Source organism: Rhinoderma darwinii, chromosome 3, assembly GCF_050947455.1.
Source record: "Rhinoderma darwinii isolate aRhiDar2 chromosome 3, aRhiDar2.hap1, whole genome shotgun sequence".
In the NCBI taxonomy this organism is placed as follows: Eukaryota; Metazoa; Chordata; class Amphibia; order Anura; family Rhinodermatidae; genus Rhinoderma; species Rhinoderma darwinii.
The window spans coordinates 287701316-287728764 of record NC_134689.1 but is presented as its reverse complement, the minus strand read 5'-3'; the positions used below and the strand labels follow the sequence as shown (position 1 = coordinate 287728764).

General features: G+C 44.0%; 1 protein-coding gene across 1 annotated transcript in view; it reads left to right on the top strand.

Moving 5' to 3' along the window:
* The first annotated feature begins 9689 nt into the window (after positions 1–9689).
* The window catches only part of MYEF2 (myelin expression factor 2), a 36317-nt gene continuing 18557 nt past the window's right edge, over positions 9690–27449 (top strand). Inside the window, exon 1 of the mRNA XM_075858015.1 lies at positions 9690–9927. Within this exon, the coding sequence (XP_075714130.1) occupies positions 9803–9927 (125 nt within the window). The 5' untranslated portion in view covers positions 9690–9802. The remainder of the gene's footprint in view (positions 9928–27449) is intronic.

The following is a 27449-nucleotide window of genomic DNA, read 5'->3' as shown; positions in this document are numbered from 1 at the left end:
GGAAAGCTGGGTGTGGCGCTACCCACAGGGGGCTTTGTGGCGCTACCTACAAGGGGCTTTGTGGCGCTACCTACAAGAGGCTGTGTGGCGCTTCCTACAGGGGGAATCTGTGAGTGGTGGGCTGATGGTCATTTTACTGTGAGTGGTGGGCTGATGGTCATTTTACTGAGAGTGGGGGGCTGATGGCCTTCAAGTAGTTTCCACCTCTGACCTCCAATTGAAATTAATAGGAGGCAGAAAATACCTGCGGCGCCCGTTTGGAGCTTTTTTTCCTGCGTCTTTTGCATTCGCTTCAACAGCTTAAGAAAAAACACAAAAAAAAGGGTCACACAACGCTGTCAGTTGCTGAAGGAATTTTGAGGCTGATTTTTTTTGCCTTACAAAAAACGTGCGTGAACATGCCCTAGGAGTGGAGTGCTTGTTCTTAGCCGTTTTCTGTCTTTCTCAAAACAATTTTTGGTAGGGGGGCCCTGAGGAAATTTTGTTTTTCCAGTGCTGCCTCGAGTCTGAAAAGGTTGGGAAACTCTGTACTAGGCTACAGGGTCCTGTCATGGAGCAACTCAGTTCGTCATGGGAACGGGGCCTAGGTGAGTACAATTTTTTTTTTGTTTGGGGGCACTGTCTACAAGGGGGAGGTGCGGGGACTGTAGGGCACGATCTACAAGGGGGAGGTGGGGGACTGTATGGCACGGTCTACAAAGGGGATGTGGGGGACTGTATGGCAATGTCTACAAGGGGGAGGTGGGGGCTGTATGGCACGATCTACAAAAAGGAGGTGGGGGATTATGGCACTGTCTACAGGGAGGCTGTATGGCAAAATCTACAGGGGGGCACTATACTGTGTGGGGGCCACTAAGCGCACATTATACTGTGTAGGGGTACTACAGATGGCATAATACTGTGGGCACAATTAGAGGACACAATACTGTGTCCTTGAAGGGGTTGTAATATATTATTATTATACTGTATGGTTGCACTAAAGGGGCATTATAATTTTTTTATGGGGCATTTTTTTTTTTTAATGATGGGGTGGGGCGCCGAAAGATCATTTCGCACAGGGCGCCATCTATCCTAGGGCCGGCCCTGGGTGTAACCCGTCTGGTCCCGGGGCCTTGTGTACATTTATTTTGTTTAATTTAGCTTGGACCATTTCTACTTTAATCCAATTCAGTATATCAACTGATATATTAACAGCACTGGCACCGTCTATATCAGCTGCTCTTTCTTCTGTTGTATATACAGAGCTGAAGAACCCATTTAGTAACTCTGCCATTTTAGGCTCTGTTCACAATACGTCAGAGCGTTTCATCGGCAGTATATGTCAGGAGTATTTACCGATGTATACCACCAATGGAAGGCATACTGTGATGTCCGTGGCTGTGGGCTGTCAGCTCCGTTCTCCCTCTGATAGCCGCAGCCATGAGTCGGCAAGCGCTGGCCCCAGCCTCCTCCTCAGGAGAAGCCAGCGCTCGCGTCTACTCACCGCACCAGACCTCGTTCATGAACCTTGACCCGTGAGTACTCTGGACTATAAGAGGGGTCCAGCCCCCTAGTTCGATGCCTGAGCTTTGTTGTGTATTTCTAGTCTGTCTTGCATATGGCCCCCTAGTGTTTCCTGCTCCCAGTGTTCCTGTTCTTGTATCCTATAACTTGTATCCTGATCTAGTGCCGTGCTGCGTTGTATACCACGCCTGTTCTGCTTCTCCACACCTGACGTCCACCTGCTGCCAAGTTCCTGCCAAGCCTGCCTTGCTACTGTCAGAGCTGCCACAGGTACATATACGAACTATAGACTTTGACCTGCGTCCTGTTGGCCAGCTGCCTTACCGCCAAGACTGCACGGCCCAGTGGGTCCACAGACCCTTTGTGACACATACATCGCCCATACAGTCCCATTGTAAAAAAATTGTATACTATGTGTTATACTCTTTTACTGGATGCCCCGGTATGGAAAAGGGTATGTTACTACACTATTCTATACAGTAATAAAAAGGTATGCTGAGGCATACCGCCCCCACCAATCGCAAAAGTACACTCTTTTGGCATAAATCAGGTTAATGGGGCCGTATGGATAAGTTTGGTATATGAGTCACACAGTGTTTAAACATTATGTGAACAGAGCCTTATTTATTTTCTGATTTGATAAATGGGGCCTACCAGGTCTGATGTCCGTTTAAAACTGATGCAAAATTAGATTAATGTCAATTGAACCGGCTAGATCGTCCGACTATCTAATCTATAAGGGGGCCTCCAGACTCTCGCCTGACGACAAATGTCAGGGAAGAGAAGGATCGGGCAGTTGGATTTCAACATGCCCGATCTTTTTGTTCTCAGGCGAGATAAGCCACCACCAAAGGTGTCTGGCAGCAGCTTACTCCTTCTCCCCAGTGTACGTGTATGGGGGGATCGGGAGGCCTAAGCTGGGTTCCCACCTATCGTAAACACTGCAGAATTTCTGGGACAGAATTCTGTGCGGAAATTCCGCAGCATTTACAGTAGCAGTAAATTGAATGAGATTTCGAATATATGCCCATGCTGCGGGAAAAAAAAACGCAGAAGTTGTGCAGAATGTACCAATTTATGCTGCAGGTTCTGTGCGAAGAGGCTGCATGTTTGGCCCTCAGACTACAATAGGGCTCATTATTACCCATAGCCATGGCAACGTGTCCCTTTGACGTCCTGCAACCCCATTTGACGTCATCCCTGGAGGCCTAGCTGGATGCAGAAGCAGAGAGTACTGGGTAAGTATTATCTTTATTTTATTTTTTGTGAGTTGCGACTTTTGCGGCGGAATCGCAGCTTTTCTGATGCAAAAATCGCAACCACTGCTATTTGATGCGGATTCTACCTCCTCATTGAATTCAATGGGGAAAACCCACAACAGAAATGCAGCTATTCCGTAACATACATGGGCATGCAGTGAATTAAAAATAACTGCACCGCAAGCCAATCTATGAAGTTTTTTTATGCAGCGTGTGGATGAGATTTGTTCAATAAATTCTGCAACAGATTTATTTTGTTGCGTTTTTTTACAGCGTTTACGCAGCAGAATGGCAGTAAAAAACGCTGGAAATCCGCAGTTGCACATATACTTTGCTATAATCAATGTTTAACACTAAATCCACAGTTAAAATCACTGCGGAAAAAAACGCAGCGTTTCCGCAGCAATATGCACAGCAAAAAAGCACTATTTGCTGTGGACTTCTGTTTATCTACTTTTTTTTAAGATTCCGCTGCAGAAATTTGTGCAACTAAATGCAGCATGTGCAAAGTTGCCAACATTTTTACATTCTTTCCAGGGAAACTTAGGGTGTGGCTTCTTCGGTGGGTGTGTCTTATGGGGCGTGACTTTTTTGATGGGTGTTTTTTGACGTTCTTCCCAGAATTTCTGCATACAAATAAACAAATACATTTTCGGCACTAGTTTGGCTGGCAACTACTATGGTCGCCAGCATATCTCTCTGGTTTTATACAGGCAGGTGATGTCTCACTTTATCACTAGGGCTAGGCGATATGTTCTGAGCACTACTGGTAGCGTAAAAACCAGCGGAAATAGTGACACACTCAGTGCCCCTTGTACATGGTGCCCCACACTGCCCCCAGTTGATAGTGCCATACACTGTTCCCTGTAGATATTGCCACACACTGCTCCATGTACTTGCCACACAGCCCTGTATAGTGCCACACACCCCTGAAGATAGAGCCACACCGCCCCTAGTATATAGTGTCACACAGCCCCCTGTAGATAATGCCACAGTGCCCTCTGTAGATAATGTCACAGTGCCCCCTGTTGATAATGCCACAGTGCCCTCTGTAGATAATTCCAGTCACCTTTGTAGACAGTGCCACACAGACCCGATAATGCCAGCCACCTTTGTATATAGTGCCACACAGACCCCTGTAGATAGTGCCCTATGTAGATGGTGCCACACACACCTTTTAGATAGTGCCCTCTGTAGATAGTGCCACCCCCCCTGTAGATAGAGCCACACAGCCCCCCTGTAGATAGCACCACACACACCCCCTGTAGATAGTGCTACATCCCCCCATGTAGACAGCCCCATTGGGGCTCCCTCTAGGAGCGGAATCCCCAGGCAGAGCGTTGTCGATGCTCTGGCCGTGAATTCCGTTCCTGGAGGAGCCCCTAACTTCACTGTCCATGTATGGACAGTGGGGGTGTCAGGGGCTCCCTCTAGGAGCAGAATCCCTGGCATGAGTGTCAGCAACGCTTTGGTCGGGGATTCCTCTTCAGGAGGAGTGAATGGTAGAGTAGGGAGCCGATAGTTTCCTGCTCTGCCATAGTATTCAATTGTATATGTTAGTTGCCGGGACACGTCCTGGACAGTAATTTATCGGGACTGCTTCAGTACAGGCAATCTCGGGACTGTTGTGAAAAGGAGTCTTTGGGGTTGCCATCAGGAAACCAAGTTTACACTAGGAGGCCGGTGCTTGTAAAAAAGTGCCAATATTTTTGCAAAATAGGGTGCGCAGTAAAGTTGGGTGTACACATTATGAATGTCGCCAAACCTTCCGATTTCAGCTAGACTGGCGATTCCTCTATTGTGCATGACAATGTCCCATCTCTTTTAACCCCTTAGTGACCAAGCTTGTTTGGACCTTAATGACCAAGCCAAATTTGTCAAATCTGGTATGTGTGACTTTATCAGAGAATAACTCTGTGAAAGTTTTGAATATCCAAGTAATTCATTGTTTTTTCGTCACATGTTGTACTTTATTTTAGTGGTAAAAGTAGACTGATACGATTTGCGGAAATTAATTAAAAAATAGAAAAATTGAAGAAATTTTGTAAAAATTATCATTTTTCCCTATTTTTAACTGCAATAGGTCACATATGTACATACTGTACAATTTTTTTTATTAAATATATATTTCCATCTCTTTACTCTATTTTGGCAGCACTTTTGGAAAAAAAAAAAATAATGTTTGAGCAATTTAGAAGACTTACAAGTTTAGTAATAATTTTATACATTTTGAAGTACATTTTGTTTTCCTGCACCAAGCCAGGTTTTCAGAGGCTCATAGGTGTCAGAATGGTGGAAACCCCCACAAGTGACCCCAATTTGAAAACTACACCCCTTAAGGTATTTATTAAGGGGTGGTGTAAGTATTTTGACCCCACAGTTTTTTGTAAGAATTCACGCAAAGCAGGCATAAAAAAATATCATTTCACTTTTTTCATAAAAGTATCACTTTGAAGACCGATTTCTTTGTAAAGCGACCATGAGAATGAAGAAACACACCCCAAAATCTATCACCCTGTTTCTCCTGTTTTCAAAAATGCCCCCATTGTGACCCTAATGCGTTGCCTGGACACACGGCAGGGCCCGAAAGGGAGGGAGCACCCGGAGGCTTTCAGGACTCATATTTTGCTTGAAAATGTTTTAGACCCCACTGTACATTTGGAGAGGCTTTGAACTACCAGAACGACAGAAACTCCCCATAAACGACCCCATTTAGAAAACTAGACCCCTTAAGGTATTTATCTAGGGGTGTAGTGAGTATTTTGACCCCACAGTTTTTTGCTAAATTTAATGCATAGAAGGTGAAATAAAAAAATCACTTTTTATATAAAAGTATCAATTTGAAGACTGATTTCTTTGTAAAGCGACCATGAGAATGAAGAAACACACCCCAAAATCTATCACCCTGTTTCTCCTGTTTTCAAAAATACTCCCATTGTTGCTCCCCAATCTGCTTATTAGATGGGTGGCTGGGCCAAAAAGAGAGGGAGCACCCTTTGGCTTTCAGGGTACAATTGAATAAATTCTAGGCCCCATATAATGCATTGAGCAGCCTGAACAAAAAAAAAAAACCACGCAGAAATGACCTCATTTTAAAAACTAAACCCCTAAAAGGTATTCATCTAGTGGTGTAGTGAGCATGCGGACCAAAAATTTTTAAAGGAGGAAATAATGGGTGTCATTTCAGACACTATGGGTACATAATGTTTTCTTCAAATTCTTATTACGTTTCCATATGAAATAGAGGAGACGTGGTAGAAGGTTATTTTGTTAGAAATACGCCACATTAATAAATTTGTGCGGCACAGAATAGAAGTGAAGCCGTGTATTCATAATGGATGCATGTCGCTATATACGTATTTGCCTGTACTTATGACTATGTCTTGCTGAAGAAGCCGTTGGTGCCATTATGATGTCATTGTGGACAGAATTCTGTCCTAATATAAAATCAGTCAGAGAGGAAAAAATAAACTGTACTGGAGTGACGGGCAATATCTTCAAACAAATGGAGGAAAATGTATCCAACTATGTTGCAAACTCGAGTCTGTTCACTAGATAGAGGAACACCTGTAGGGCTGTCAAGACAAGGTTTTGTTTTTTTCAGTGACTGGTTGTACAACGTCTCTTTAGCTCCATTAATCCTTATGAGGGACGAACGTGCCAAGTGACGCGGTACACCATAACAGGCCCCTGCCCGGCAAGGTAGGAACCGCTATGTGCACAAAACAACCAATCACCTACAGAATATATAAAGGGACAGTGTCCAAAACCATCTATAGGAACAGTAAAGGATCAGTATTTCCAGAAGAACCGTAACAAAGCCCATGGTGTATTGATAAGGAACAGCTCGATTATTAGAGATCCTCCAAAAAAAAAATATCATGCCCGTATCACGGTACAGAATTAGGAATGTAACAGCCGTATGTGGCAGGACGTAGCCATAAGAACAGTCAAAATAAAAAAATTGTGGATGTGGGATTTTGTACTGGACAATTAATTCCAGCACTTGATCACCCACAAATAAATTAAAAAAAATCATAAGGGGTAAAATTAGTTTCACGGTCTGAAAAAAATGTGCTCTACAACCTCTCCCACAAGAAATAATCCGTACTTGGAAAGCCCACAAACTAAAAAGAAAATATAAAGAAATTGACTCCCTAAAAAGACCCCCCACCCATTTTTTTTTTTTTTTTTGGTGTTAAATTCTAGTAATTTGCAACAGTGTGAAAGGTTTCGAAACAGGGGTAGTTACAAAGGGCTGGTTTTGATGGACACATGGGGCAATAAAAGCGGGTATCCCTCCTCCTGCCATGCTTGCTACATACCAGAAACCTTCTTTGGGGATATTTTTGGGTCTCAGTGGAAGGAATAGGGTGTAAAAAGTGGCGCTCTGAAAGCCTGCGCACATCCTCAGATTCGCAGGATTGTGCAGGTATAGTGGACTCAAAAAGGAGATGCTCAATGACCTTCTCCTGAAATTGAAGAAAAGTGAGCGTTCCTTGGGCTTTTTTGAAAATAACAAAACTGTTATAGGTAGCAACCTGGATGAGGTAGATTGCTACCTTTTTGTACCAGGCCTTATTTTTGCGCTTCACCAGGTAAGGCTGAAGCACCTGGTCGGAAAGGTCTACGCCCCCCATAAATTTGTTATAGTCTGTTACACAGACAGGTTTCTGCTTTGCAGTGGTAGCCCCCCTCTCCGTAATTGCCACAGTGGTGTCCGTGTGTACTGTGGACAGCATGTAGACATCCTTCCTGTCAGTCCACTTCACTGCAAGCAATTCCTGACTTGCAAGGGCCATGGATGTTCATTTTCCCAAACGCCTGGACACCAACTGTTGTGGGAGTCCCACTCTGTTCTTCCATACTGTCCCACAGGCCCCTGTATTTGCAGCATGGAGGGCTTTATAAAGGGCAACATCTGTATAAAAATTTTCTGTATAGATGTGGTACCCCTTGTGCAGAAATGGCTCCATTAGGTTCCACACTATTTTGCCAGAAGTGCCAATAGTTTCTGGGCAGCCTTGGGTATGAATTTCGAAGTCCCTGCCTTCATATATTTTGAAACCGCATTAATTCCTGGAGTCGCTTCAAATTGGGGTACTTGGGGGGGAAAATGATAGTGCGGGATCCCACATCACGGGAGGGACTGCAACACTTGGCCCTGCACTTGACACCTCTATAGCGACTGACGTATCTACCACCATAGGACTATGGGGTTCAGCGGTAGAATTAGAATCGTCACTGTCGGGAACAAATTCTGAAGCGGTGTCTGTTTCGCTTTCAGAACTGTCGGAACATATCAAGGCGTAGGCTTGCTCCGCGCTGTACATACGCTGAGACATATTTATAGATATATGTGTGTGTATGTATGTATATATATATGCCCTATAAGTCCTAACCCTAAAGTAAACCTAAAAACGACACAAATTATTATTTTTTTTATATAACAGACGTAAAATAAATTCTAACGGCCCTAAACACGAACGCTAAACTAGCTCTAACCCTAAAGTAACGCTAAACTAGCCCTAACCCTAAAGTAACGCTAAACTAGCACTAAACATAAAGTAACGCTAATCTAGCACTAACGCTAAACTAGCTCTGACGCTAATATAGATTTTATATATATATATATATATATATATATGTGTATATATTAGAAAGATGATTTTTTCTCACTTTTTTTTCCTTCACAGAACAGGACTTAGACTGATCTCTCTCTCCTCTCAGAACAACTACAATGGGAGGAGAGAGAAACACAGCCCATGTCCTGGCTGTGTTATGACAATAACTGTCAGTGATCTCTGTGATAGGTTTTATCACAGAGATCACCTGATCAGGGACCAGTCACAACGGTCCCTGACTGTTGCTGTGCCAGCTACTGACACAGGTAAGCTTTGCACTGTGCATGCGGGCGCCATTTTGGGAGGGGGGGGGGGGATCGGACACACTAATTATCCGTTCTCTCTCCTCTCTAAGGAGTTATTCCATGAGATGAGAGAGAAATAGCAACGATCTGCTGCTTTACCGTGAACGCCGTGAATCGTTATAACGATTCACGGCGATCACATGACCAGAGACCACTCGTGATGGTCTCTGATCGTTGCTCCGAACACTCAGCTACCTCCGGTAGCTGAGAAAACGGAGCTATGCACTGCGCATGCGTGCGCCATTTTGGGGGGAGGGATCGGACGTGGGAGGGGTGGGGGAACACTTATTACCTGTTCTCTCTCCTCTCTTAGGAGTTATTCCATGAGGAGAGAGAAATGGCGACGATCTGCCGCTTTAGCGTGAAATAACAATTAATGGCGATCACGTGACCAGAGACCAGTCGTTATGGTCTCTGGTCTTTGCTCCGAACTCTCAGCTACCTCCGGTAGCTGAGAGAACGGAGCTCTGATCTTCCGTTTCGGCGCTACTTTAGGCTAAAGCGATCACGTGAAAAGGCGTCGCCTTAGCCTAAAGCCCATTAGTGAGGAACGTAAAAAGGCGTACTGTTGGTCACTAAGGGGTTAACGGCAGAGTTGTGTATTTACATGAGCCGGATTTGCACAAGATCACAGCAAATAAAGCTTTAAAACTGACACATGTAAATACACCCTAAGCCTGGCCAGTACTGTATATTTGGGTAGAAAAGGCTGCAAGCATTCGCAAATTAACCATTATTACAGAGATTGTAAGCAACAGGTGAGCAAACAAAAAAGAAAAAAAAGTGTGAATTTTTAGTTGTGCTCCATTCTTCTCACAACGAGCAATGTGAGGTGTACATGGCATGTAGGTTTTGTGGAAACCTCCTACATTGTAGCGCGCTCCACCAGAACAAAGCTTCGCGCACAACTCCATTTTACATCTATTGTTCTACAAGTGTACGTGCTGTTCGTGGACAATAAAGTTTCACGAGAGGAACATAACGTAGGCGTGGCGTGTATTCTCGCGAGAGCTCGCTCTGATTGCGCAGTTGGTGAAGAAGAGGCGTTGCGGCCTTTTGAAATCTTTCTTCGCTGACGGTTGCTCTGTGAGGCAGGCCTGTACCAACGAAAATGGCGGAACTCGACCTACATGACTCCCAGGACGCGCTGAACAACGGCAGCGACAACAACAGCTTGTGCGACGATCAGTGTGACGCGAGCATGGCAGAGGAGAGCAATTCGAATGGGGTGAAGAAGTAGGTGCCGACATCTGTGCAGGAAATGGCCGCCTGTAGGAGGGGGAAGGGTGAAAGCGCGGTGCCCTAGTAATTGTGTAGTATGCGTAGCGATTGATAAGCCGCCTCTGTCTTTTAGCTTGTAGTAGCGTGCTTTTTTATTTTTACCTCAGGTCTGAGTCCGTAAAGCACGACCAAGGATCTCGGCGCCATTATTCCAGTCACCACAGGCGCTGCTGCGACAGTCGTTGTGGCACGTCCTGCTTATATCCCTAGCTGTATACTCCACTTTCTTTACGTTGATAGGATGAGAATCTCTGCTCGTTTTCTTTGTTTAGCTTGCTATACCTTTGCAGTCGAGGCCCACCCGATTCACGTCGATTAAAAAGACGCATCCTAAACTCCACCTCAGTTTCCTCTGCTGGCTATTGTTTAATATGAACAGCCATTTCAGGTTGGGGTGAGATCACTGGTAGGAAGTCATGAAACTGTCGGCCCCATAATCCCTCTGAGTTACAGCACCACACTCCGCATTTCTAGAACATGTTACAAGAGTGGGTTCTTCTATAGGGAAATTGTGATTGAGCTTTTAGTGTGGTGAATGTGCACGTTTGTGCTGCATGTTTAAACAAAATATGCTTGTAAGACCAAGTTCAAAGTAGTAGTAATATGCTGCAGTTTTTGTAAGGCCTTGTTCACACGACCGAAAATTCACACTGATTTTCTCAGGGAAAAAAATTTGCCGTGTGGACATATCCTAAAGCGGCTGCCAGTTTGCAGAGGTTTTGATTAGGAGTCCTGGAGGTTCACTGCATGCCAGTGCTGTAAGGCCAAATCAACCTTGATGGTAGTTGTGCAATAAACCACCACCACTTTGTTACACAAGAAATAAAAAAACTTGAGATTTAGGCCTTACGCACACCGTAAAAATTGTCTACGAATGGGTGCCATAGAAATGTTCAGAAAATTATGGAACATGTCCGTTCTTTTGCATTTCTACGGGCCGTTCTCACATACTTTGTATGGGAGCATGGCTCAAATACCAGTGGCCGTCCGTGCCCACAATCGTGTGCTGTGATTACGGGCACGGTCGTGTGCGTTGGGGAATTACTATATAGCTATCATAAATGTTTACCACCACAAAAATCATGTAAATAGAAGTAATTAAAAAAAACAAACGCTTTAACCTCTTAACGCCGAAGGACGGATATATCCGTCCTCTGCAGCTGCTAGTTCGCGCAGGAGGACGGATATATCTGTTCTGTGATGGTGCGGGTACTGTCACTGTACCCACGCGATCAGCGGCAGGAGCACGGCTGTTATACACAGCCTGTCTCCTGCTGCAACTGCCGGAATCGAAGCGCCCTCCGATTCTGGCAGTTGAACCCATTAAATGCCGCTGTCAATAGTGACAGCGGCATCTATTGTGTTTGACAGGGAGGGAGCTCCCTCTGTCACCCGATTGGCGCCCCCGCAAAGAAATAGCGGGTCGCCGTCGGGTTTCCATGGCAGCCGGGGGCCTAACAAAGACCTAAGGCCTCATGCACACGACCGTATTTTTGTCCACCCGCAAATACTGGCGTAAATACGGGTCCTTGGTCACACGTATTCGACCCGTATTTCACCAGTATTTATGGACACGTGCCCGTAATTACGGGTCCGGTGTCACCCGTATTTACGGGCACGTTTTCGCTGCAAAATTACACTGCAGTGATCGGCAGCTCCTTCTCTATCAGTGCAGGATAGAGAGAAGGGACAGCCCTTTCTGTATTAAAAGAAATTCATACTTACCCGGCCGTTGTCTTGGTGACGCGTCCCTCTCGACATCCAGTCTGACCTCCCTGGATGACGCGGCAGTCCATGTGACCGCTGCAGCCAGTGATTGGCCTGTGATTGGCTGCAGCGGTCACATGGGCTGTAACGTCATCCCAGGAGGCCGGAGTGGAAGAAGAAGCAAGGAGTTCTGGGTAAGTATGAATGTTGTTTTTTTTTTTTTTACAGCTTTATCTATATTGTGATCGGTAGCCACTGTCCCTGGTGCTGAAAGAGTTACTGCCGATCATTTAACTCTTTCAGCACCCTGGACAGTGGGTATACACTGACGTCGCCTAGCAACGCTCCCGTAATTACGGGTGCACACACGTAGTCACCCGTAATTACGGGAGCCCCATAGACTTCTATGGGCCTGCCCGTGCCGTAATTACGGCCTGAAATAGGACATGTTCTATATTTTTCAACGGCACGGGCACTTTCCCGTAAGCATTCGGGGAGGTACCCGTTGCCAATAGAAGTCTATGGGCCCGTAATTACGGGCGTTTTTACATTCGTGTGCATGGGACCTAACAGGTTGCCTGTCAGTTTTACACAGACAGGCAATAATGCTTTGGTATACGAAGTATACCAAAGCATTATATATGCGATCGGCAGATCGCATAGTGAAGTACCCTGATGGGACAAAAAAAAAAATGTACATCAGTTCGATAAAGTTTGTGGGAAAAAAAAAAAAATTGTCAAAATCAAATAAAACGACTTTTTTTGCCCAAAAAGTGGTTTTATTTAGTAAAAGTGTCAAAACAAATAACACATGCACTTATATGGTATCCCCACGATCGTAACAACTTAAACAATAAAATGAACACATTAATTAAACCGCCGGATGTACGGCGTCCAAAAAAAAAACGCAAAAAACGGCAAATTTCCCTCTTCTCCCATTTCCCCCATAAAAAATGTAATAAAAATTTTAACTATAAGCCCTATGTACCCCAGAATAGTACTAATGAAAGCTACACATTGGCCCGCAAAAATCAAGCCCACATACGGCCACATTGACGGAAAAATAAAAAAATTACGTCTCTTGGAATGCGGCGATGCAAAAACAAGTAATTTTTTTTCTAAAAGGCTTTTTATTGTGCAAATGTAGGAAAACATAAAAACTTTACAAATTTGATATCCCCGTAATCGTGCCGACCCATAGAATAAAGTTAACATGTTATTTATGCTGCATAGTAAACGGCCTAAATTTATACAGTGAAAATCAATGCTGGAACAGCTGCTTATTTTCAATTCTCTCCTAAAATAAAGTTAATAAAAGTTAATCAATATATTATAAGCATCTAAAAATGGTACAATTACAAAATACAACTCGTCCCGCAAAAAACAAGCCCTTATACGGCTATGTCGACGGAATAAAAAAAAAGTTACGACTCTTGGAATGCGACCGTGAAAAAACAAAAAATAATCCTTGGTCATTAAAGTGCAAAATGGCCTGGTCATTAAAGGGAATGTGTTGCCAGCAAAACATGTATTTTTTTTTTTAGTTAAACATTTAGTGTGTAGGTGATTAAACATTGTTCAAATTTTTTTTATTTTTTCCACGAGTCAGGAAATATTATAAATTGGATTCTAATTGATAATATTTCCCAGTGCTGGTCACTAGATGGAGCTATTCCCAAAATTGCAGCATTGCATGTGGTAAAGCAACCACATTGCTTTTTGCTGCAAAATTGGGAAAAAATCACTCGCTCTAGTGAGCTCTGAGAATCCCCCCCTCCTTTATCCTGGCTAGTGCCGGGATAAACGAGGGGATTGAACGGTCTAACCTCCTACACTGTGTGTCGCCATTTTTTGAGCTAACACACAGTGTAGTAGGTTTACATACAGTAGTAAACAAACACGAACATACATAGAAATCTCTTACCTGCTCCTGCCGCGGCGGCTCCCTCCGGCCCGTCTGTTGCCGCTGGTCCAAGTGCACTAGTCCGGAAGCCGCGACCGGAAGTAGTAATCTTACTGTCCGGCTACGACTTCCGGTCCACAGGAAAATGGCGCCGGACGGCGCGCATTTCAAATTGGACTGAGTGGGAGCGGCACATGCGCCGTTCCCACACAGACGGCGTACACAGAAGTGGATGGGACGGGCCCCGTTCGCAGTCCCTATGGGACTGTGGCTGCCGTATTCCATGTCTGTATGTGTCGTTAATCGACACATACAGAAATGAAAAAAAAAAATGGCAGCCCCCATAGGGAAGAAAAAGTGAAAAAATAGAAAAAAGTAACACACAAACACAAATAAATACGTTTTTAATAAAACACTAACATAAAACTGACATGAAAATAAATTTTTGGGTGACACTGTTCCTTTAAGGGGTTAAAGGGAATGTGTCGCTAGAAATGATAAAAAAAAACATTTCAGTTAAACAATTAGTATTTGAGTGATTACACATTGTTTTAATTTTTTCACAAGTCTGGAAATATTATAAATTAGATTCTAATTTATAACATTTCCATGTGCTGGCCACTAGAGGGAGCGGTTTCTAAAATTTCAGCATGGTCACTGTAGTAAAGTAACCTCATTGATTTATGCTGCAAATTTGGGATGGACACACACTCCTCTAGTGTCCTCACACAATCCCCCCTCCCTTATTCTGGCTAGTGCCAGGAGAAGGAGGGGTTTGAAGGTCTTCAAACCTCCTACACTGTGTGCTGCCATTTTCTGAGCGACTGCACAGTGTAGGAGGATTAGATACAGGGCTCAGCAGACAGTATCACACGAACATAATACACACATCACATCAGCACGCATCCACACACACACACGCACATCTTCATAATACACAAATTACCTGCCTCCGCTGGTCTACGCTCCTATTCCTTGCGCTTGAACATATGGCCGGAAGTCGTCATCTTACTGTCCGGCATCGGCTTCCAGTCCACATGAAGATGGCGCTTGATTTTGCTCTGCGAACGAGCTTCGTTTTGGTCTGTGTGGAAGCGGCGCATGCTTCTGAGAATGGAAGCGGCTCCCGTTCGCATTCTCTATGGGGATGTATGTGCCGTATTCCATCTCTGTATGTGTCGTTAATCGACACATACAGAGATGAAAAAAAATGGCAGCCCCCATAGAGAAGTGAAAGTTTGAACACAGTAAAAATTATAACGTGACAATACTAACAAATACAATTTTTGTTTATATTTTATTAAAAGCAATATAATAAAAAAAACAAAAAACAAACCATGACACCTTCCCTTTTAAAATGTGCGTGCATAATATGTGAATGAGCTGCAGGAGTTGGCTCCATAATTTATTGTAAGGCTGGTCCTGGGATACCCAGCACACCTTTTCTTAAACCCTGGTGACATACAAAGTATGAAAGCGTGATCTCAAATTTTTACACTATGCCATTGGAGTCTTTTAATTCTAGCTGTGCTAAGCATGCCGTACATAAAGTTCGCAGCAGACTCCTGCATTGTAAGTCCTAGGTGACCTCCCCCCTGATAGGTCATCTTTAAAGAGGCTCTGTCGCCAGATTTTGCAACCCCTATCTCGTATTGCAGCAGATCGGCGCTGCAATGTAGATAACAGTAACGTTTTTTTTTTGTTTTTTTTTTTTAAAACGAGCATTTTCGGCCAAGTTATGACCATTTTTATATTTATGCAAATGAGGCTTTCTAAAGTACAACTGGGCGTGTATTATGTGCGTACATCTGGGCGTTTTTACTTCTTTTACTAGCTGGGCGTTGTGAATGGGAGTGTATGATGCTGACGAATCAGCATCATCCACTTCGTTAACACCCAGCTTCTGGTGCCGATGTGTCCTCGCTCGTCCGACACGATGCAGGACCTGGGGCAGGAAGTGAGTGACGTCACAGCGTGATCTCTCGAGAACACGGCTGTGTCTGCACTGCCAGAAGCCGGGCGTTCTGAAGAGAAGTGGATGATACTTCTATACACAACGCCCAGCTAGTAAAAGAAGTAAAAACGCCCAGATGTACGCACATAATACACGCCCAGTTGTACTTTTACTTTAAACACGCCCAGTTGTACTTTAGAAAGCCTCATTTGCATAAATATAAAAATGGTCATAACTTGGCCAAAAATGCTCGTTTTTAAAAAACAAAACAAAAAAAAAACGTTACTGTTATCTACATTGCAGCGCCGATCTGCTGCAATAGGAGATAGGGGTTGCAAAATCTGGTGACAGAGCCTCTTTAACCCCTTCCCTCTTTAGCCACTTTTGACCTTCCTGACAGAGCCTCATTTTTCAAATCTGACATGTGTCACTTTATGTGGTAATAACTCCGGAATGCTTTCACCTATCCAAGCGATTCTGAGATTGTTTTCTCGTGACACATTGGACTTTATGTTACTGGCAAAATTTGCTCGATATGTTCAGTATTTAATTGTGAAAAACACCAAAATTTAGCGAAAAATTGCAAAAATTAGCATTTTTCTCAATTTAAATGTATCTGCTTGTAAGACAGGCAGTTATAATACACAAAATTGTTGCTAATTAACATCCCCCATATGTCTACTTTAGATTGGCATCGTTTTTTGAACATCCTTTTATTTTTCTATGACCTCACAAGGCTTAGAACTTTAGCAGCAATTTCTCACATTTTCAAGAAAATTTCAAAAGGCTATTTTTACAGGGGCCAGTTCAGTTGTGAAGTGGTTTTGAGGGCCTTATATATTAGAAACCCCAAAAAAGTCACCCCATTTTAAAAACTTCACCCCTCAAAGTATTCAAAACAGCATTTAGAAAATGTCTTAACCCTTTAAACATTTCACAGGAATTAAAGCAAAGTAGAGGTGAAATTTACAAATTTCATATTTTTCTGCAGAAATACATTTTTAATACAATTTTTTTTATAACACAGAAGGTTTTACCAGAGAAATGCAACTCAATATTTGTTGCCCAGTTTTTGCAGTTTTAGGAAATATCCCACATGTGGCCGTAGCGTGCTACTGGACTGAAACACCGGCCTCAGAAGCAAAGGAGCACCTAGTGGATTTTGGGGCCTTATTTTTGTTAGAATATATTTTAGGCACCATGTCAGGTTTGAAGGGCTCTTGTGGTGCCAAAACAGTCAAAATCCCCCAAAAGTGACCCCATCTGGGAAACTAGACACCTCAAGGAAATTATCTAGGGGTGTAGTGAGCATTTTCACCGCACAGGTTTTTTACAGAAATTATTGGAAGTAGGCCGTGAAAATTAAAATCAACATTTCTTCAAAGAAAATGTAGGTTTAGCGATTTTTTTTTTCTCATTTCCACAAGGACTAAAGGAGAAAAAGCACCGCAAAATTTGTAAAGCAATTTCTCCCGAGTAAAACAATACCTCACATGTGGTAATAAACGGTTGTTTGGAGACACGGCGTGGCTGAGAAGGGAAAGAGCGCCATTTGGCTTTTGGAGTTCACATTTAGCAGGAATGGTTTGCGGAGGCCATGTCACATTTACAAAGCCCCTGAGGGGACAAAACAGTGAAAACCCCAAACAAGTGACCCCATTTTGGAAACTATAACCCTTGAGGAAATTATCTAGGGGTATAGTGAGCATTTTGACCCCACAGGTTTTTTGCAGAAATTTTTGCAAGTAGGCTGTGAAAATGAAAATCTACATTTTTTTCAAATAAAATGTAGGTTTAGCTAATTTTTTTTCATTTCCACAAGGACTAAAGGAGAAAAATCACCATAAAATTTGTAAAGAAATTTCTCCCGAGTAAAACAGTACCCCACATGTGGTAATAAACGGCTGTTTGGACACACGGCGAGGCTGAGAAGGGAAAGAGCGCCATTTGGCTTTTGGAACTCAAATTTAGCAGGAATGGTTTGCGGAGGCCATGTTACATTTACAAAGCCCCTGAGGGGACAAAACAGTGGAAACCCCCCACAAGTGACCCCATTTTGGAAACAACACCCATTGAGGAAATTATCTAGGGGTATAGTGAGCGATTTGACACCACAGTTTTTTTGCAGAAATTATTGGAAGTAGGCCCTGAAAATAATAATCTACATTTTTTCAAAGAAAATGTAGGTTTAGCTAATTTTTTCTCATTTCCAGAAGGACTGAAGGAGAAAAAGCACCACAAAATTTGTAAAGCAATTTCTCCCGAGTAAAACAATACCCCACATGTGGTAATAAACGGCTGTTTGGACACACGGCAGGGCTTAGAAGGGAAAGAGCACTATTTGACTTTTTGAGATCACATTTAGCAGGAATGATTTGCGGAGGCCAGGTCACATTTGCAAAGCCCCTGAGGGGACAAAACAATGAAAACGCCCAAAAAGGGACTCCATTTAGGAAACTACACCTCTTGAAGAATGCATCTAGGGGTGTAGTGAGCATTTTGACCCCACAGATGTTTCATAGAATTTATTAGAATTAGGCAGTGAAAATAAAAACAGTCCTTTTTCTTCAATAAGACGTAGCTTTAGCGCAAATTTTTTCATTTTCTCAACAAATAAAGGAAAAAAAGAACCCAACATTTGTAAAGCTATTTCTCCCGAGTACGGCAATACCCCATATGTGGTCATAAACTGCTGTTTGGGCAAACGGCAGGGCTCAGAAGGGAAGGACCGCCATTTGGAGTGCAGATGTTGCTGGATTGGTTTCTGGGCACCTGTGGGCCCAAAACAGTGGAAACCCCCCAGAAGTGACCCCATTTTGTAAACTACACCCCTCAATGCATTTACCAAGGGGTGTAGTAAGCATTTTAACCCTGCAGGTGTTTTGTAGAAATTAGTGTGCGCTCAATGTTGCAGAGTGAAAATGGGATTTTTTTCCATAGATATGCCAATATGTGGTGCCCGGCTTGTGCCACCATAACAAGACAGCTCTCTAATTATTATGCAGTGTTTCCCGGTTTTAGAAACACCCTACATGTGGCCCTAATCTTTTGTCTGGACATATGACAGGGCTCAGAAGTGAAGAGTACCATGCGGAGTGGAGGCCTAATTTGGCGATTTACAAAGTATTGGTTCACAACTGCAGAGGCTCAGATGTGAAATAATAAAAAGAAACCCCTGATAAGTGACCCCATTATGGAACTGCACCCCTCAAGGCATTTATTAAGGGGTGTAGTGAGCATTTTCACCCCACAGGTCTTTTCCATAAATGAATGCGCTGCGGATGGTGCAAATTAAAAATTTATATTTTTCCCTAGATATGCCATTCAGTGGCAAATATGTCATGCCCAGCTTATGACGCTGGAGACACACACCACAAAAATTGTTAAAAGGGTTCTCACGGGTATGACGGTGCCATATATGTTGAAGGAAACTGCTGTTTGGGCACGCTGTAGGGTTCAGGGCCGAGGGAGCACCATTTGGCTTTTGGAGAGCGGATTTTGCTTGGTACTATATTTGTTTGAATATTGCTGGTGTTTTATAATGTGGGGGTACATGTAAGCGGGGCGGAGTATATAAGGGGCATAGTCAGGTGGTATAAAAAAATAAAAATAATCCATAGATGTGTGTTACGCTGTGAAGCAATCCTTTCTGCACAGGCCGGTGTCGCACTGATAAATGGTGTCATTTCTTATCCCCCTTTTGGTCCACACTCCGCGCCTTTGTAGTTTGGGGAATTTTGCTGGGAAAGTATTATCCTGGTATAATACGGGCACCGTCGCTTCCATCGGATATGATTGGGCCCTCCCTTCCTGGTTCCCTAATTTTAGGTCCTTGATAAATCGCCTCTTGAAACAGAAGAAATGTTCTCCTCGGGCACAACTGCATATTTTTTTATTTCCTGACTTATTGGAGCCATAACTAATTTTATTTTTCATAGACGTAGCGGTATGAGGGCTGGTTTGTTGCGGGACGAGCTGTAGTTATTATTGGTACCATTTTGGGGTACATGTGACTTTTTGATCACCTTTTATCCTATTTTTTGGGATGCCAGGTAAACCAAAAAACGCAATTCTGGCACAGCTTTTTTTGTTTTTTTTTTATACAGAGTTCACCACGCATTATAAACTACATGTTACCTTTATTCTGCGGGTCAGTACGATTCCGGCGATACCTCATTTATAGAACTTTTTTATGTTTTACAACTTTTTGCACAATAAAATTACTTTTGTAAAAAGAATGTATTTTTTCTGTCGCCAAGTTGTGAGAACCATAACGTTTTAATTTTTTTGTCGACGGAGTTGTATGAGGGCTTGTTTTTTGCGGGACGAGCTATAGTTTTTATAGGTACCATTTTTGGATACGTGCGACTTTTTGATCACTTTTTATTGTAATATTTGTAGGGCAAAGTGACTAAAAAACAGAAACTCTGGTAACGTTTTTTACGGGTTTTTTTTACGCTGTTCACCGCGTGCAATAAATAATATAATATTTTGATACCTCCGGTCGTTACGGTCGTGGCGATACCAAATACATATGGTTTATTATTATTTTTCAATAATAAAGGACTTGATAAGAGTAAAAGGGGGATTGTGTGTTATTTGATTACTTGAAACTTTTATTGTTTTCAAACTTTTATTTTTTGCACTTTTTTTTACACTTTTTTATACTTTTTTTACACTTTTTCTCAAGTCCCACTAGGGGACTTGAAGGTCCAACGGTCAGATTTTTTTTTTTCTAATACATTGCACTACCTATGTAGTGCAATGTATTAGATCTGTCAGTCATTCACTGACAGCAAGCCGTTTAGGCTTCGCCTCCCGGCGGGGCCTAAATCGGCTTCCGTAATGGCAGAGCAGGAGACCATTGTGTCTCCTGTTGCCATAACAGCAGTCGCCAGTCCCGATTGCCTGTCAGGGCTGGCGATCTGCTTGTAACCGCTACGATGCAGCAATCGCTTTCGATTGCTGCATCGAAGGGGTTAATGGCAGGGATCGGAGCTAGCTCCGGTTCCTGCCGTTACAGGTGGATGTCAGCTGTACAGTACAGCTGACTTCCACCGCTGATGACGCCGGATCAGCTCCTGACCCGGCGCCATCTTGCCGGCAGCTACGGAAGCCGATCAGGCTCCGCCGCCGGGCGGATCTTGACTAGGATCTTGACTAGGGGTTCCGATGAGCTGCAAACACCTTAAGTGCAGCGATCGCGTTTGAGCGCTGCACTTAAGGGGTTAATGGCGGGGATCGAAGCTAATTTCGGTCCCCGCCGTTACAGTCGGATGTCAGCTGTAAGATACAGCTGAGATCCGGTGATGATGGGACCGGCTCAGCTTCTGAGCCGGTGCCAAACGTTTGACGTACATGTACGGCAAGATGCGGGAAGTCAGTACTTTCCATGACGTACATGTACGTCAAATGTCGGGAAGGGGTTAAAAGGGGCCTAAAAAAAATAGCATTGCAGTATACTAGTCCTTCTCAATGAATTAGAATATCATCAAAAAGTTAATTTATTTCAGTAAATTATTTAAAAAAGTGAAACTCCTATATTATATAGATTCATTACACAGTGATCTATTTCCAGCATATTTTTCTTCTTAATGTTGATTATGGCTAACTGTTAATGAAAACCCAAAATTTAGTGTCTGCATTGTTTGGTCTGGTGTCTTATCTTCCTCTTGACAATACCCCTTGATGTCAAGAGAAAGATGACACTAGACCCAACAATGCAGACGAGCTGAAGGCTGCTATCGAAGCAACCTTGGCTTCCATAACACCTTAGCAGTGCCACAGGCTGATCATCTCCATGCCACGCCGCATTCATGCAGTAATTCATGCCCCGACCAAGTGTATTGACCTACTGTACATTTCAGAAGGCCAACATTTCGGTATTAAAAATAATTTTTGAAATTGGGCTAATATAATCTAATTTTCTGAGACACTAAATTTTGAGTTTTCATTCCCTGGAGGTGGTATATGTGCCGGAATCCATGCGTTGGGTCACTATTGTAGTGAATCCCAAAGAGGGTAAAGACACCCTGCTTCCCGAGTCCTACCGCCCGCCCTATCTCTCGTCTATGGATGTCAAAATTCTCGCAAAAGCCCATGCCAACCGGCTGAATAAGAGAACTTCCATTATTCATTATGCTCAAACAGGCTTTATGCCAGGTAAGGCGACATCTGTTAATATTCAGCATCTGTTTCTTAGTTTACAGATTCCGACGGATAATGTGGGTAGCAGAGCCATCCTGCTGTTCGATGCGGCTAAGGCATTTGACAGTGAATGGCCCTATCTATGGCATGCGCTTGAAAGTTTGGGGGTAGGCCCGGTTTTCATTTCCTAGGTTAAAGTTTTGTACTTCGGTCCCAAGGCTAGAATTAGGGCTAATGGGGGTTTGTCGGAGAGATTTCAGCTTTACAGGGGTACACGACAAGTGTGTCCACTTTTGTCCCTTTTGTTTGCAATTGCTATGGAACCTTTGGCGGCAGCGGTTCGGCTTTCCCCAGCAGTTACAGGTTTTATGTATGGGAATTATGAGAATAAAGTTGCCTTGTATGCAGATGATGCATTGCTCTCTTTGGGAGATACGGGGCCCTCTTTAAAGAGGCTCTGTCACCAGATTTTGCAACCCCTATCTGCTATTGCAGCAGATAGGCGCTGCAATGTAGATTACAGTAACTTTTTTATTTTTTAAAAACGAGCATTTTTGACCAAGTTATGACCATTTTTGTATTTATGCAAATGAGGCTTGCAAAAGTACAACTGGGCGTGTTTACAGTAAAAGTCCAAGTGGGCGTGTATTATGTGCGTACATCGGGGAGTTTTTACTTTTACTAGCTGGCCGTTAGGAATGGGAGTGTATGATGCTGACGAATCGGCATCATCCACTTCTGTTCGTTAACACCCAGCTTCTGGCAGTGCAGATCTCGAGAGATCACGCTGTGACGTCACTCACTTCCTGCCCCAGGTCCTGCATCGTGTCGGCCACATCGGCACCAGAGGCTACAGTTGATTCTGCATCAGCATCAGCGTTTGCAGGTAAGTAGCTACATCGACTTACCTGCAAACGCCGATGCTGCTGCAGAATCAACTGTAGCCTCTGGGGCAGGAAGTGAGTGACGACACAGCGTGATCTCTCGAACACGCTGTGTCTGCACTGCCAGAAGCTGGGCGTTCTGAAGAGAAGTGGATAATACTTCTCGTCAGAACGCCCAGCTAGTAAAAGAAGTAAAAACGCCCCGATGTACACACATAATACACGCCCAGTTGGACTTTAGCAAGCCTCATTTGCATAAATACAAAAATGGTCCTAACTTGGCCAAAAATGCTTGTTTTTTAAAAATAAAAACGTTACTCTTATCTACATTGCAGCGCCGATCTGCTGCAATAGCAGATAGGGGTTGCAAAATCTGGTGACAGAGCCTCTTTAACAGCGATTATGTCCTTAGTGGATGAGTTTGGGCGTTTTCAACTATTAGTTGGTTGAAATCCGCGCTACTTCCGATAGACTCCCTGGTTGAGCGTGTGGACACAATGGGGAGCTCGGTCCAATGTGTTGCACAAATGTGGTACTTTGGTGCGTGGTGTAAACTGTCTTTCTGTCGTAGGCCGTTTGAATCTTATAAAAATGATTCTGATGCCGCAAATGCTTTACCCGATACATAATGCACCGGTGTAGATCCCGCTCACCAGGTTCCACAGGATAAGGCCTCATGCACACGACCGTGTTCGGTCCGTGATATACGGTCCGCATGTCGGCCGCATGTCCCGGACCGAACACAGTGCAGGGAGTCGGGCTCCTAGCATCACACTTATCTATGACGATAGGGGTCACTGCCTGTCCGCGGAACTACTGTCCCGTACTGTAATCATGTTTTAGTGTGTGACAGTAGTTACGTGGATAGGCAGTGACACCTAGCGTCATAGATAAGTATGATGCTAGGAGCCCGGCTCCCTGTACTTTGTACGGTCCGGGACAAGCGGCCGACATGCGGACCGTATATCACGGACCGAACACGGTCGTGTGCATCAGGCCTAAGTGCTCTTTTACGAGACCTTATTTGGCAAAGGAATTGCCCTAGACCAGGGGTCGGGAACCTATGGCTCGCGAGCCAGATATGGCTCTTTTGATGGCCGTATCTGGCTCGCAGACAGGGCTCCTACCCAGTGGCGGATTATCATTAGGGCGTTTCGGGCGGTCGCCCGGGGCCCAAGACTGCCAGGGGGCCCAAGGAGCCTATGACCGCCCGAACCCCCTCATGCCCAGTGGCGTCGCTAGCACCGGAGGGAGCCCCGGTGCCAGGACCGCACCTGTCAGGCGAGGGGAGCTTTGCTTCTACTTAGCAGCCGTGGTCTGTGCTGCTTTAGAAGCTCCCCCTCCAGCCCCCCTTCCCTGCTCTAAACATCTCTGCTGCTAGCTGTCGGGACATGGGGGAGGGGAGACTGTCGGCGGGCTCTGTGCTGTGAGCAGGAGAAGAGCTGCAGTGAAGACATAAAAGGTAAGTGCATGTGTGTTTAATATCCATATTCATGTGTGTTTAATGTCCATATTCATGTATGTTTAATGTCCATATTCATGTGTTTACAAGGTGTACTTTGTGTATAATGTGCATACTCGTGTATAATGTGCATACTCGTGTGTACTTTGTGTACTATGCATACTTTGTGTATAATGTGCCTACTTTGTGTACTTTGTGCATAATGTGTGTACTTTGTGTACTGTGCGTACTTTGTGCATAATGTGCGTACTTTGTGCGTACTTTGTGCATAATGTGCGTACTTTGTGAGTACTTTGTGCATAATGTGCGTACTTTGCGCATAATGTGCGTACTTTGTGCATAATGTGGTACTTTGTGTACTGTGCATACTTTGTGCATAATGTGCCTACTTTGTGCATAATGTGCGTACTTTGTGCATAATGTGCGTACTTTGTGCATAATGTGCGTACTTTGTGCATAATGTGCCTACTTTGTGCATAATGTGCGTACTTTGTGTACTTTGTGCATAATGTGCGTACTTTGTGCATAATGTGCATACTTTGTGTACTTTGTGCATAATGTGCGTACTTTGTGCATAATGTCCTTACTTTGTGCATAATGTGCGTACTTTGTGCATAATATGGTACTTTGTGTACTGTGCGTACTTTGTGCATAATGTGCCTACTTTGTGTACTTTGTGCATAATGTGGTACTTTGTGTACTTTGTGCATAATGTGCGTACTTTGTGCATAATGTGCCTACTTTGTGTACTTTGTGCATAATGTGCGTACTTTGTGCATAATTTGCGTACTTTGTGCATAATGTGGTACTTTGTGTACTGTGCGTACTTTGTGCATAATGTGCCTACTTTGTGTACTTTGTGCATAATGTGGTACTTTGTGTACTGTGCGTACTTTGTGCATAATGTGCCTACTTTGTGCATAATGTGCCTACTTTGTGTACTGTGTGTACTTTGTGCATAATGTGCGTACTTTGTGCATAATGTGCGTACTGTGTGTACTTTGTGTACTAGTGTTTAGGTAGTGTTAGCAATAGTTACGGCGCGGCAGGGTGGTGGTGGAGAAGGGGGGCCCAAGTTTGGGTAACAGCCCAGGGCCCATGGTCTTCTTAATCCGCCACTGCTCCTACCTGTCTATGGGAAGGATGCATGCACCGCGCTCCATCAGCCCGTGCACCGCGCTCCATCAGGCCGCGGTGCACGCTGATATTGGTAGTTCTTTGATGGCCTGATAAGCATTGGCGGCAGTGGTGAGCGGCAGGGAGCATGGACTACATTTCCCATAACTCCCTGCATAGCCGCGCCGTCTGCAAGCACGCACCTGCGTCCCCTAGTGAAGCGGCATCTGCCTCCTCCCTTGTGTCTCCCTTGGACGTTAACGGTAGGAAGTATTCTATTCGTCGTTGGTTAGCAACAGCATTAAAACGTTATTATGTTATAAAAAAAAAGAGTTCGGAGATTTGTTGTTCTTTAAAATTAAATACAAGTCAATGTGTGCACTTTATGTACAGTGAGACTATTTAATAAAGTTCAATTATTTATTACGCTGGGTGTGCCTGCTTGTATGTACCACTTTAAGTAGTAAATGCTTTAGTTCCCTATGGGTCTGAGCCTCTCTTTTTTTGTTCATTTTCTGTAAGACCAACACTTTTAAAAGGGCCACTGACAGATACAATTGCTCCAGCGGTCACTTAGTACACAAAGGAGTGTTCCTCTCTGCTGCACTAAGCCACCGCTGGACCTAAACAATAATTCGCTGTAAAATAATAAAATAGATAATTGACATAACTGACAATGCGTTGTGTGACATGTCCAACATTCCAGCTTCTTTCTTCTGCGAATGCCTCAAAGCTGGCATTCTCTCAACATCAGGTGGGAAGAATGCCAGCTTCCAGTCATGCGCAGGAAAAAGAAGAAGCCAGACTGCTGGACTGATGTCATGCATCGCAAGCTCACAATGTAAGTTATTTATTTAATTTTTTTACTGCTAATTACCATTGTTTCAGTCCAGTTGTGGCTTTATACAGCAGGGAGGAGCATTCCTTGCTGTACTAAGTGAACATTGGAGCGATTGATCTGTCAATGGCCCTTTAAACATATTGTACGGCTCTCGCGGAATTATATTTCAAAATATGTGGCGTTTACGGCTCTCTTAGCCAAAAAGGTTCCTGACCCCTGCCCTAGACTGTGGCTGGAAATTTTGCAAAGTCCCAAACTGAGGGGGGACTGGCTCTCCCGAATCCATGGATTTATTTTTTGGCAGCTCAGTGTCAGCAACTTAAAGGGCACTCTTTCTGGGGACGATTCTTCTGCAGTTCTATTGCAATATCATTTGAAATGTGACCTTTTGTTGGAGGCTGTTGAGTGGGCGTCTCTCGGGCAGGCGATCTGTGTTTCCAACGTTAGATCTCATTCATAAAACCTGAGGGAAAGTTAAGCAGTTGAGGGGTGACTGGATACACGGAATATAGACTGCTTCCTGAGTTCGTGGGCCTAGACAGTTCGGAGTACTGGATCTGCAGCGGGGCTTACGAGGGTATCTCAACTGACAAGTGGGTCTACCTTTAAATCCTTTCAGCAGTTTCAAGAGCAACTCAATGTCCTGCATAGAGGGTTCTATAGGTATTTGCAATTGAGGCATGTGTTTCAGGCGCAGTTCCCACAGGTTCAAGTGAATATACAACACAACACTATTTGTCCAAACTCTTGGCCCTTCTGTGGCTACGAAAGAGGTTATATCGTGGGTATACCAGCTCCTGTTGACTACATTTTTGGGTAGTTATCTCTTGGTAGCTATGTGTAAATGGGATAGGGATATACCAGGGATTGATGACCAGTGGTCCACTATAATGAAAGCTGTTCCGGGTCTTTCGCTGAGTGAGGGCGGCAGGCTCTCACAGCTCTATATACTCCACCGGGTGTATAAAACCCCTGAGGTGTTACATCGGATGGGAATTCGGCCTGATGCTACATGTCATGGATGCGGTTTGGAGCTTGCCGACCTTCTCCATATGCTGTGGGATTGCCCGCAACTTGATATATACTGGTCCGGCCTCCTTGTGACTGTGGGGAGATTGTTCTCTGTATCTGTGCCTCGGGATCCAAAGGTATGTCTATTAGGTTTTGTAGACAGTCTGCCTGTGGACTCTAATGGGAAACTGGTAGTGGGGAGAGCGCAGCATTGGTTTCAGCCTTCTCCCCCAAAGGTTCAGTAGTTTGTGGATAGAGTCAACCAGTTGCTCATTAATGAAAGGGCGATATTTCTTAAAAGAAGAGCGTCTGCCAGGTTTGACAAACTGTGGTTGCCATGGTTAAATACTGCTGGGTTGGCAAATGCTGGAATGCTAGGGGGTGGGGCTGTTGGGATTCGCAGTTAACTTCCTGCATATTTGATTTGAGTCTCTTTCTGGGGTAATTCTTAC